This window comes from Zootoca vivipara, chromosome 1 (genome assembly GCF_965207765.1).
Source record: "Zootoca vivipara chromosome 1, rZooViv2.hap1.1, whole genome shotgun sequence".
NCBI classification, from domain to species: domain Eukaryota; kingdom Metazoa; phylum Chordata; class Lepidosauria; order Squamata; family Lacertidae; genus Zootoca; species Zootoca vivipara.
The window spans coordinates 108,794,697-108,806,949 of NC_142582.1; the positions used below are offsets into that span (position 1 = coordinate 108,794,697).

The window sequence follows — 12,253 nt, forward strand, 5'->3', positions numbered from 1 at the left end:
GCTGCAGGAAAGAGAGGATTCAGGTGGCACAAAGCAAGACTTTAACCTATTCATGATCTGCTTCCAGACACAGCAGCAATAGGGATCTTCCCTTCCCTTTACCAGTCCGATCAGGAAACTGCCACAAGGACTCCTCATGTGTGCTATGGCCGAGGAACCAGGGAATTTGAGCTATGACTCACCTTGGGAGGCTGCTCTATTCCAGTGCAGTAAGGCTCTGGGATAAGTCTCATTCTCTTCTATTATGCTGGCCTCTTCTGAGGAGTTAGAATAAATGTTGGGAGAATTAAACACACAAGTCATATTGAATTTCCAAAGGATTAAGTACCCGCATGATTCAGGCTGATGATATAATGTGAGTAGGGGTGGGCACAGCCTCCTAGCTCTGCTGCACAAAGTTAACCAAATGATTTCTGTCATTCACACCACACAGTCACCACCCCTTGCCTGCATCTAGTCTGCCAGACCCTGATGGTCACGGTGGTTGGTGGCAAGAGCCTACCAAAATCAGGAGGTTACACTAGGCCCTTGCACATCAGCAAGCATAGATGGTGGGTTTGTGTTTTAAACTTTCCTTTATGGGGCTGATTTTCTGCCCCTGTGTTCCCTGCGCAAGATGCCATCCTGCATCTAACAGCCTGGGAAACAACATGTTTAAAAATAATGTTTCCGCTCATGAAATCTTCTCTTCGGAAGCAATCCCGTAAGAGCAAGGCTTGAAAACCCTCAAATATCCAAAGGCAGCAAGAACGCCTACCCTCCCTTGTTGGAGAGGAGGTTTCCCAGTGTTTCCTTACTGACCTGGAAAATGCTGAAAAACAGCAAGCCCTGGTCCTATTCTAAAAATAATATATATTAGTTCTGTTTCTTCCCCTCCTCCCAAAACTGCAATTATGGTCCAGTGGGAGAAGAATTCTCTCCATAACTGATAATTTGGCCTGTAGTTTACTTTAAATTTAGAGTCGCAAAAACCCTGGGATAGAATGCTATGGGGACAGAACACACACGGTGCCTATACTAGTTTTCAATAGGAAGCTTGCTTAAGAGTGGCATGATAATGGGTCAATTTAAACAGTTACGTACTTCAGCGATTACCTAAAAAGCCCAACAATCCCACTACGTTGCCCAAGATTAACACAGATCATCTTTTCAAAAGCACTCATTCATTAAGTTTCAACAAGCAAGAGCATGTGAAATCTGTGCATTGTGACTGCTTCACATGCAAAATATTGATTTCCTGGAAATCTCTGAAGAAGTGCAAGCCCAATGGTTGGTGCCCAATGAAACTAGTAGGGTGGAAGGCAGAGAGGGGCCAACAGTAGGTAGAATCAGAGCCAAAGGCAGGCAGAGTTAACTCATTCTAGGTTTGTCCCCATCCTCACTGAGATTAAGGAGAAGGAAGCTCCCTGGATGGGACGTAAGGAAGAAGGCAAGCAGGTGGGAAGTTGGCTAAGCTTAGTGGGGCAGCATCCCATTTGCACTAAGTGTGGAAGGTCTCAGTTTGGACAGGCATTTGGGGGAATGAAGGGACACTTTTACTATAGCATTCTATGATTTTATTCATAATGGAACATATATATTATTCTGTTTAAGTTATAACTCATGATTTGTCAAGAAGCTTGCTGTTTCAGGTCGGTTATTTCTAACCCCAGAAGCGTATCATTACATATGAAGCCACCTTGGATGTTAAAAAGCATGGCAGAGCTAATCAGCATCAAGCCAGTAATATATACAAGATGTAGTCCAATCCCTTACTTTGATCAAGAATGAAGGCAGCATTGCTTTGTGCAACCTCATAGCCTTGTTCCGCCAGCAGCAGATATTGAACAACAGCAGAATTTGTATCACCATCTTTATAGCTATTGTAGGCAGTCATAAGCTTCTCAGACCAACGGCCTCGCTCACATACGTTCTTAAACAGCTGCAGAGAACAGATACAAGATAGCTGTAATTTTTTAAGCTAACCACTTAAAATACATTGAGGAGACACAAACAGGTATTCCTGCAGACCCTTCATTTGTGTGATTCAGAGGGCATCAAGGCATAAAAGGACCAGGGTGCACAGCCACTCAGCAGGGAAACAAGCGGCAAACACTACATAAAAATTCATTCAGGAATTCACCTGTTGTACAAATTATCTGCCAAGTTTATTTTAAAGCAGGGATGGGGAACATGCAGCCTTCCAGATGTTGTTGGATGACAAATTTCATCTTCCCTGACCATTGGCCATGTTGGTTGGGACTGATGGAAACTGGAGCCAAACAGCATCTGGAAGGTAACAAATTCCCCATCCCAGCTTTAAAGACTTCAGATTTATATAACCATATTTTGTTGCTCTCTAGTTAGACTTAGAAGCATTCACCTGAATTTATATTATATTCTAGTGGAAAGTATTTAACTTGAAAAGTGTTTGTGTTTTTATAGTGGACTGAAATTTAAGGACAATATTGTGCAACTCAGACGAAGAATAGATTTCATTTTTCAAAGACCAGCTATCTGCTAAAAATATTTAATTGAGTACACTGGAATTAAAAGTCTTTCCACTTTATTTACTTTGAAGCTTTTCAAACCTGCACATTAGTGACCCAAACATGGTCTTAAAACTACGTAACTGAAATAAGATGCATGTATTTATTTCATAAAATTTAGACACCACTTAATTGTGAAAAAACCCTCAAAGCGGTTTACAAAGAGGAAAAAACCTGTAAAATTATCGTTAAAACGTTTTTAAAAAACCATTTAAAACATCCAAATAATTTAAATCAGCAATAAACTAAAAACAGGTTAAAATACACACCAATGTTCAATGGATATGGGTAGACTATATAAATAAAACTGTTTTTAGCATGCACCGAGAAGAGTACAGATCTAACAAAGAGGGAGGAATTCAACATCCCTCTATGTGGATTGCTCCATCAGCACAAGCATTATAAGCTGCCAAATGAACGTCTCCCTCTTTCCATCCTCTGGATGCTGTTCTGGGGGTTCTCAGAGACAATTTCAGAGGGCATGTGAGGGAGAGAAGCCCCACCGTGCAAATGGAAGTGGGCTTCTGCTGATGGAACTCATTAGCTGAATCCCACCCAGAGCAGTCAGAACACTTAAAGCAAATTCAACCCCATGAGCAAAGACTGCTGCTTGATTGTACCTCCAACGACTTTGCTAAGGCCTTGCCTGTAAGTCTGCAAAGGAAGGAAGTTAATGCTTACCTCCACAGCTGTATGACAGGAGCGCATGACACCAGTGCCAGTGGCATGCATTTGTGCCAAGTTATAGAAGGCCAGAATATGCCCTCCTTGAGAAGCCAAGTTAAAATACTTATAGGCTTGCTTATAGTCTCTTTGGACTCCAATTCCATCTGCAAATAGAGAAGTGACAATACAGGATTAGGGGCAGCTAGAAGGATTGAAATGATGCCACTTGGCTTGCCAGCGTTCTCCCCATAAATCCAAAAGTACAAAAGCTAAATGATAGTAAAGTGGAAAAAGTAACATTTAAATATACAACACTAGTAAATATTAACTGTTTATCGGGAAAGCATATTCCATTCTGAAAGAGCATTAAGTATTAGGCCTCCTGGGTATTAAAAGTAGTGAGTTTCTTACAAGGATTGTACTGATTACTGTATACTGCTGCAAATGTTTGTCTTGCCATCTGCCATGGATGCTTTAGTTGAGATCCCTTCCTACTCTACTATTCTATGATTCTTTGTAGAAGTTTTATCTCGCCTTTCACTTAATTAACCAAGGTGGACAATTCAACACACAGTCCAATCTAAAAAACATTTCACGCCAGAGTTCTATCAAGTTCAACAAGGCCTACTTCTTGATAAGCAGGTCTGCAATCTTTAAAATAAGCAACACACATACACTGCCTCCAGTCTTTATTCAAAGTGTGATAGGATTCCCAATTTGCAAAAAACAAAACAAAACAAAAACCTTGAATAAACCCATAACAAGAACGTGAGCCCTGGCGAATTAGACCAATTAGACCCTAGGCAAATTAGTCACAGTGGCCACAGATACCTACAGGAAGCACACAAGCAAAACATGAGTGCGATAAGACTATCCCTGCTCAGGATTCCCAGCAACTGGTATTCCAAGGCATACTGCCTCTGGCACTGAAGACCGTACACAGCCATCATTTTATGCATTTGTGTATTGTACGCATTTATAAAACTATTTCTATACTGCCATAACACAAAATGTCAAGGCTTTGTACATCCCTAAAATAAGGGTTGCCATATTTCACAAAGTGAAAATCCAGACAATCAGTGGCTCAACAAAAAATGTTGAACTTAAAATTGTTGAGCTTTTTTCTGCCCCCCCCTTCCCCCATGGTGATCTTCTTAAGTTTTGAATTTGTCCAAATGCTTATTAAAGCCATTCAAGGTGGTGGCCATCACTACATTGCCTGGTAACAAATTCCAGCGTTTTACATGCTGAGTGCAGCAGTATTTCTTTCTCTGTCTCTCCACCCACCCCCAGTCCTACTCAATAACATAATATTTACTTTCCTAGTGTTCACAGAAAAGAGAAAGTACTCAAGTCTGTTCTTTGAAATGGCTTCAACAAGAAGGATATCTGTTCAAATGACCAAATACAATACAAATACAATCTGATGCCACCAGGGAGGGTACTTATTACGTACATTGTATGTCTACTGCTTTTGGCCTATGCCTCATGAAGTATATGAAAAATTACATAGCAAGTATTTTTTACTCTTAAAAACCCAACCAATTACTGCACTATTATTTTTTGAGTGCAACTGCCACCTCTTGGTCACCAACTAGTACTGCAGTCCCCAAGCTGTAGATACTGAACATAGGCTTAAAGTCACTCACTGTAATACATGGAGCCCAGCTGAAGCTGCCCATCTACCCATCCCTGTTCTGCTGCCTTCTGGAAATACTTCAAGGCTAGCTCATAATTCTGCAAGAAGACAAAGACAATCATAATCAGACAAATACAAAGATAATCAGGATTGTTGAAGTTCTACTTCACTTTGAAAGTTTCACCAGACACTTTTACAACTATTACTGCATTATATTATTATTACAGTTAATTTATTAATTGCCGTCTAAGCCAGCATCTCAAGGCGATTTCCACACAATATAATTAAAACAGTTAAAAACGCAACAACAAATACATTCAAAACAAGACTAAAACCCTAACAAGTGGAAACTTGTGGTAAAGACCCATTTGTCCAGCGTGGAAAGTCGGTCAGAACAAAAAAATTCTGGAAAGTGTGGATAATGGGCAATTGATATATCACGGCAGACAGATATTGATACTAGAAGGGGAAAGCTATATTGAACTTGAGACCAGGCAACCTCAAGTTACCCTACGTGGGCTTCCTGTCTACTCTCAACTCCAGCAGGATCTCCCTTTCCTTGTGATTAAATGGGATTCCTTGTGATTTATGGGACAGCCCTCTCTCTCCTTGGTTCCCAACACATCCCCAACTAGGACCTTCTGTCATCTAGCACTGTCACACAGAACAGTCCAACCCCACTCCTCCAATGCCCTAGTGTAATTAATGACTACGTGTAACTGAAATACATGTTTTTCCCCTGTTTACCTCCGCCTTTCCTCCTCTTCACCCCCTGGGTCAAATTATGGTCTCCAAGCCCTGCACTCTTGCACCCTAAAGCACCACACAGAGCGATAGCACTATATAAATACAAAAGGCTTTAATTTTACAAGGCAACGGCTCTTTCCTAGAAGATTAGCACTGCCACATTAAAGTGCCAGGCAGACTTACCACTGGAACACCTCTTCCGTACAGATAAGCCATCCCTAGGCCACTCTGCCCTACTGGATTGCCCTAAAAAATGAAAGGGAATAAATTGGAATGCAATTACAAGTTTGAATCTAGAACTTCACCATGTATTTCTAACATTCACAAGAATAAAAGAACACATGTTTTTAGGCCTTCAGAAAAGCACCACAATGGCAAGTTCAAGCCTATCGTATGTACTCTGTAAAATTATTGATTCCACCGAAAGCTAGGACAAATTTGATGTCAGACACTTGATACCTTCAGGCAGTGATGAAGGTATAATTCTTGGGCTGAAGGCATGTGAAAAGGAATGAACTGTTTTATCAAAGTGCTGATTTTGACCTTCAAAGTTCCAACTGGTTTGAGAACTTATTATCTGAAGGACTGCCTACACCTGTACAAACCTATGCAGGCATTAAGATCTAAGTTCATGTACCTGCAGTTAAGCTGGGGCACGAGAAACAGAACCTTTTCTGTGATGACAGACAGAATTATGCAACTCCCTCTTTACAGAGCTGCCCATTTTTAAATGGGCCTTAAAAACTCTTCTTTTTTCAGACCACTCTTAAATAAGGCCCTTGCCACCATCTATTTTATACGGCAGGCATGGCTTAACTTGGCCCTCCAGCTGTTTTGGGACTACAGTTCCCATCATCCCTGACCACTGGTCCTGTTGGTGTTCTATTTGTTTTAAACCAGGCATGTCAAACCTGCGGCCCTCCAGATGTTTTGGACTACAATTCCCATCTTCCCCAACCACTGGTCCTGCTAGCTGGGGATCATGGGAGTTGTAGGCCAAAACATCTGGAGGGCCGCAGGTTTGACATGCCTGTTTTAAACTGCTCTCTGTCTTAGGTTATTGATTATATGACTGCCACTATCCATTTTGTATTGTCTTTCTTTTTCTGTAAACTGCCTCTGACAACGTCCAAAAATGATTTTATAAATAATTCTGAAGACAGTTTGGGGGCATATGTACCGTCAGCACATGGCGTCATGCGCCTTATTGACTAGGACCTCAAACACTGTACTTTTATGACAACTATGAAAATTAAAATGCCCATTTAGTAGAAGCATACCATATCAGCAGCTTTCTTGAAGTACTGAAGAGCCGTCTCATTGCTTTGAGGTACAATATCACTTCCTTCTGAATACATCTGGAAGAACAAAATGTAACTGAAGATTATTTAGTAAAAGAGACATGGGCGGAGAGACTCTTTCATGCATAATGAAACTTTAGTACACTTTAATGTAACTTCCGCTCTAACTAAAGCAGAAACATTGCTGCCCAACTAACTAAAGTCCTAAAACACTTAAAGGAATAACTTTTTGGGGTGGGGGAGATGTAACACAAGAGTAGCCCTGCTGAATTAGACCAAAGGCCCATCTTAAGCACCCAGGTTCCCTTTTAGATTATTATTATTTTTTTACAGCAGTTAGCCAGTTGATTTCAGTGACAACCCAGAATAACTTCCCAAACGTACTGTGTGTCTTACCTTTCCCAAAAATGCCATAGCATGGGAGTTACCAGCAGTAGCTGCTTGATTGAAGTATTCAAAAGCTCGCTAGAGAATGGAATGAGAGAAAACATCCATAACTATTGCTATATAATTCCAGAACTCAGTTAAATGTGCTCTTTGCTGTGTTGTTTGACCTGGAAATCTTGAAAACTTGGCAGTAATAACAACCAGCTTCACTGCTTACTCAGCCAAGTGAGCAAGTTAACTGAATTCATAAACTGTTTACATAATGTCCTGAATCAATTTACAAGAATAAAACATGATGATACGGTAAAGAATACATAAACCTAACTGGGGTAAAAGTACCCAATTATTGGTGCTGCCCAAGTGCTCAGGAAAATGAAAACAGTTTTTCCTGGTGCCATAATGATGGAAGAATTGGAGCCAGGCAGGCCTCCCTTGGGAAAACATTACAAAAGTAGGAAAAGCTACTACTGTACAAAAATCGCCTATTCTCTCAAGAGAAAAACATCTGTTTTTAGGGAAGCTTTTAATGTTTAACAGACCATTGTATTTTAATATTTTGTTGGAAGCCGCCCCGAGTGGCTGGGGAAGCCCAGTCAGATGGGCAGGGTATAAATAAAAAAATGTTGTTGTTGTTGTTTGTTGTTGTTGTCACTTTCCAGAAGATCTTTGGGGGTTGTGCTCAGAGAAGGACCTCCAATGATGATATCAGGGTCAGGGCAAGTTTATATGGGGAAAGGAGGTTCAGAGCCTCAAAACCACAACTTTTAATTGAGGCTGAAAACAAATTGGCAGTCAATGAAGTTAGGCCAGGAACCAGTGTTACATGTTCAAACCTTCTTGTCCCAGTTAGCATCCAACCTGCAGCATTCTGCACTAGCTGTAAGTTCCAAATTATCTTTCAAGGCAGTGTCACATTTAATGCAATATAGCAGTTTAACCTTTAGTGCTTATTATCAAACCGTCATAACACAGCAACAGAACAGATAGCTGCTGTGCTATACATATTGTATTCCAGTTTCAGCCCAGTTTATATGCACTCAGTTACTTTTTATATGAACCGCCCTGAGACCTCAAGGTATAGGGCGGTATATAAATTCAATCAATCAATCAATCAATAATAATACTATTACAAAGCAATTAATGTACAACTAAAATTGATTGTTAACTGATTACTAATGGTGCCGCAATAAAACTGCCAGCACATTGGCAAAGCTAAGCAGGGACCAGTATAGTTTGAAATTGGATGGGGAACCGCACTGCAGGACGTTGGACTAGATGACCCTTCCAACTAAGACTCTATGAACCATTCACTGCATTTCCAAAACAGCAAATGAACCATACCTGATGATTTTGTTCTACACCTCTTCCACCATGCAGATGCAACTGCCCAAGTCCAACCTAGAACATTAATTGAAAACTTGTCATGTATATTGTAGAATGAGCAAAACATATTGCAATAAGGGAAAGGAAATACTTTTAGGAGGTGATTGTCCTGCTTCATTAAACACAATAACCTGATGCCAGCAAGCAGCAATAAATTACTGATACATTAAAATAGGGGTGGGCCACCTTTCTGTTGAGGGACATGTTTGCTCAGGGGTAATCTGTCAGGGACCAAGTCTCAGCAATGGATGGGGCCCTGAGTCAAAAGGAGGCAGACCGTCTCATTCTCTCCCTCTCTTCCTCCCCCAGCAAGCTCATCAGAACTCCGAACTGATCACTTGCAGAGAGCCTTTGAAATTAGGCTGAGGGCCATGTGTGGTCTTAGGGCTGCAGACTGAATGTTGTAGAGCAGAGATGGGCAAACACACACTTAAGATGAAGCAGTTTTGCCTAGACATGACATTTGTGTTGGAACACACCTATGACTTGAAAACTTATGTGTTTTAGAAAAAAGGATTCTAATGCTGGTTGCAAGTTGGATGTCGTCAGGTTATGAGTGCAGTATTATGTCTGGTTGTTTTTCAGATACAAAGTTGTTCAGTTAATGCTGTGTCACGATGTACCTGACAAAAATTCGGTCAATTGTGAATTTCACAGTGAACTCTGGACAACAAGAACCTCCTGGATGGGCAGTTCCTGCTTAAGAAACATCCCTCAAGAAAAGGCCACTGAACGTGCTGAAGACAGACAAATCTGTCGAACTGTGAAGTGTGCTGCACAGAGCACAGGTGTGCTGCTGAATGGATGCATTCATGATTAATTAAATTTGACTGTCACTCACATTTTGAAAAAGTGAAGGAGACCACAAGAGTCTCTGTTCCACTACCTTTAGAGGTCATGCATTCCTCCCTAAAGCCCCCATGTGCTCACAATGCCACAGCCAAACTGTTTGGTTCATGGCTAGGGAACCTATGATCCTCCCAGTGTTGCTGGACTACAGCTCCCATCATCTGTGACCACTGCCCACGTTTGCTGGGGCTGATTGGAGTTGGAGTCCAACAATATGTGGAGGAGGATCACAGACTCATATCCCCAGTTTAGTTGCTATGATACAATCTTTCTCACCTACCCCACCTACCTGCAAACGGTTAAAAAAATATGAAATAAAACTTTAACATTGTTGCTGAAAGAGTATTTAAAGATATTAAAAAACAACGATTAAAATCGACAGCAGCTGAAAAGAAATAAAACACATGTATTTTCCGTATGTCTGGACAGGCATTTTAAGCAGGCACCACAAAGAATATAGTGAAGGCATCTGTCTGATGTCAATAAGCAGGGAGTTCCAAAGTGCTGCCAAAGTAATAAAAGAACAATTTCTTATAATGCAGAACAAATATTGTGTGGAACCTGTAATGCTGCCAGTTCTGCAGATCAAAGAGGTTGAGTGGGCACTTATGGGGCAAGACAACCCCCAAGAAAACTGGTCCCAAGCCATTAAGGCATCTATATACCAATAGTAACACCATGAATTTGGCCCATCATCAAACAGGCAATCAGTGCAGTCCTTCGAGCAGGGGGGTTATATGAGGAGAGGGTCTCATTCATGTCAGCAACTGTGCCAAGTGCAGCTTCCAGATTAAGAACAAGGGAAGCTCCACATAGAGCACTTGGCAGTGATCTTATCATGAAGTCACTGACATTGACGTGTGGCCTAGAGCTTTCTAGCTCTTTACTTATATGTTGTTGTTATACCATTCTCCAAGAACAACCATTTCCCATTTTATCTAACCATACCTGCGCTTGAACGTCTCCTTTTTCAGCTAGGAATTGGTAATATTGTATTAAATCTTCCTCTAGCATCCCACTTGCCATTCCTGGGTTTTCTACTTCATCTGGAAGACGAATTCTCTGCACCACTGTGCCTCCTGTTAGAGAGATGTCACTAGCCACTAGAGAGAGAACAAGAACCCCGGTTAGCAGTTACTCAAATACAATTGCTCAAAAGAAACAGAGAGGAGCCATTCCAGTCAGATTCAGAACTGTTCAGCACTGCACACAGTAGCACACTTGCCACCAAGTGCAGAATCAAATGGCTGGCTGCAACTTCCTCTCTGTGTGTTCTAATAAGTGTACCTCAGCGGCACACATTTGCACATTTTTATGCACAAACTTAACACCCCTTGCACATACATCTTAAAAAACCAAATGTGTGCACTTGCCTTCAAAAATATACAAAAGCATTATAAGAGGACGAGGAGTTACTGAGCATGGGTTGCAAGAGATTAAACAGAAAACTGTAACAGAACCATACCTTGTGTGTTAGAAATAGGCAATAAATCTGAAATGAAACCTAAATCAGTATGATATTGTTGACAGTAAAGACGGAATCTCTTAAAACTAGATTGAGCTACAAAAAGTATTCTATGCTTTTGCCACAGTGCAGATTCAACCTAAAAATCAGAGCCGGCACACTCATGAGGCAGGGTGAAGTAGCCACCTCAGGCAGTGGAAACGCAAGAGGCAGCATCCTGCCTGGTCCATCACTTCTGCTGGCAGTGGTGGGGCAGGCAAAGCAGAGAGGAGCAGCACATTTCAGTTCCACCTCAGATGGAGAAGCAGAATGGGCCGGTCCTGCTAAAAATGCATAATGGCTGTTGTACCAACCTTACTTTATGTTAAGAGGCTAATCTTATTTCTGTTCAAGGCACACTAAAGAACAGAAAAAGATAGCCATACTTTCACATACTGACATCTACCTTGACAAGCAAACAGTTCAGAGTGGACATTTTAATTAATGGGAAATATACAGGTAGACGTCTAAACAAACATACACATACCATGATTGGCTACTAGACGGTAATGTGTGAGAGCAGATTCACAACTTTGAAGGACTCCTATCCCAGCCCAGTACCGGTAGCCCTAGAAAGAAGCCACTTTTGTTATTCCAACTTATTATTAAGAAGACAAAAAAAATCCATCACAATTTGGGAATACTACACAAATAAAATAAAAATGGATCTTGCTGTTTTATAACTGAATTTATTTCAAGCAGATGGTGACAGAGAGAAAAGGTGAAAGACAATCATATTCAATGTCCTAGGTTCAGATTTTGTTTTCATGAAAAACTATGAACACAGTTATAATTCTGGCACTTTTGAACATGGAAGGCTTTCTTAAAAGGCATCCACACAGTTGTTTTCCTTTATAAGAGTTTGCAGCTATGGCTTATGAGAACCGACTGAAAACCATTTTTTTGTGTGTGTCTTTCTGGTCCTACATATGTGACCAAAATCTACCACGTGCAAGAATGTCTCATTAAAAAAACCCAAAAAACGTGAGGAAAGTTAACACATTTGTGTAGACAACTGGGTACAAAAGGCTGCCTGTGTTGCAAGCGGTCTCACACACTCCCTTCTGAGTACTACCCCTCCCCACCCTCTCACTATTATATATTAAGGGTCTGGTGACTTCTGTTTCGGTGTATCTGAAGAAGTGTGCATGCACACGAGAGCTCATACCAATGACAAACTTAGTTGGTCTCTAAGGTGCTACTGGAAGGATTTTTTTTATTTGGTTTAAACATGGAAATGTTGCACTTA

General features: G+C 41.0%; 1 protein-coding gene across 2 annotated transcripts in view; it reads right to left on the reverse strand.

Annotated features, from left to right (window-relative positions):
- SEL1L (SEL1L adaptor subunit of SYVN1 ubiquitin ligase) overlaps positions 1-12,253 on the reverse strand; it is a 36,722-nt gene that overhangs the window by 7,701 nt on the left and 16,768 nt on the right. For both annotated transcript variants that reach the window (XM_088672611.1, XM_035107784.3), the window contains 10 exons: positions 11,492-11,573; positions 10,449-10,603; positions 8,610-8,666; positions 7,278-7,346; positions 6,861-6,938; positions 5,764-5,826; positions 4,844-4,931; positions 3,210-3,358; positions 1,756-1,921; positions 183-257 (listed from right to left, as the gene is read on the reverse strand). In XM_088672611.1, coding sequence (XP_088528737.1) covers positions 183-257; positions 1,756-1,921; positions 3,210-3,358; positions 4,844-4,931; positions 5,764-5,826; positions 6,861-6,938; positions 7,278-7,346; positions 8,610-8,666; positions 10,449-10,603; positions 11,492-11,573 — 982 coding nt within the window. The remainder of the gene's footprint in view (positions 1-182; positions 258-1,755; positions 1,922-3,209; positions 3,359-4,843; positions 4,932-5,763; positions 5,827-6,860; positions 6,939-7,277; positions 7,347-8,609; positions 8,667-10,448; positions 10,604-11,491; positions 11,574-12,253) is intronic.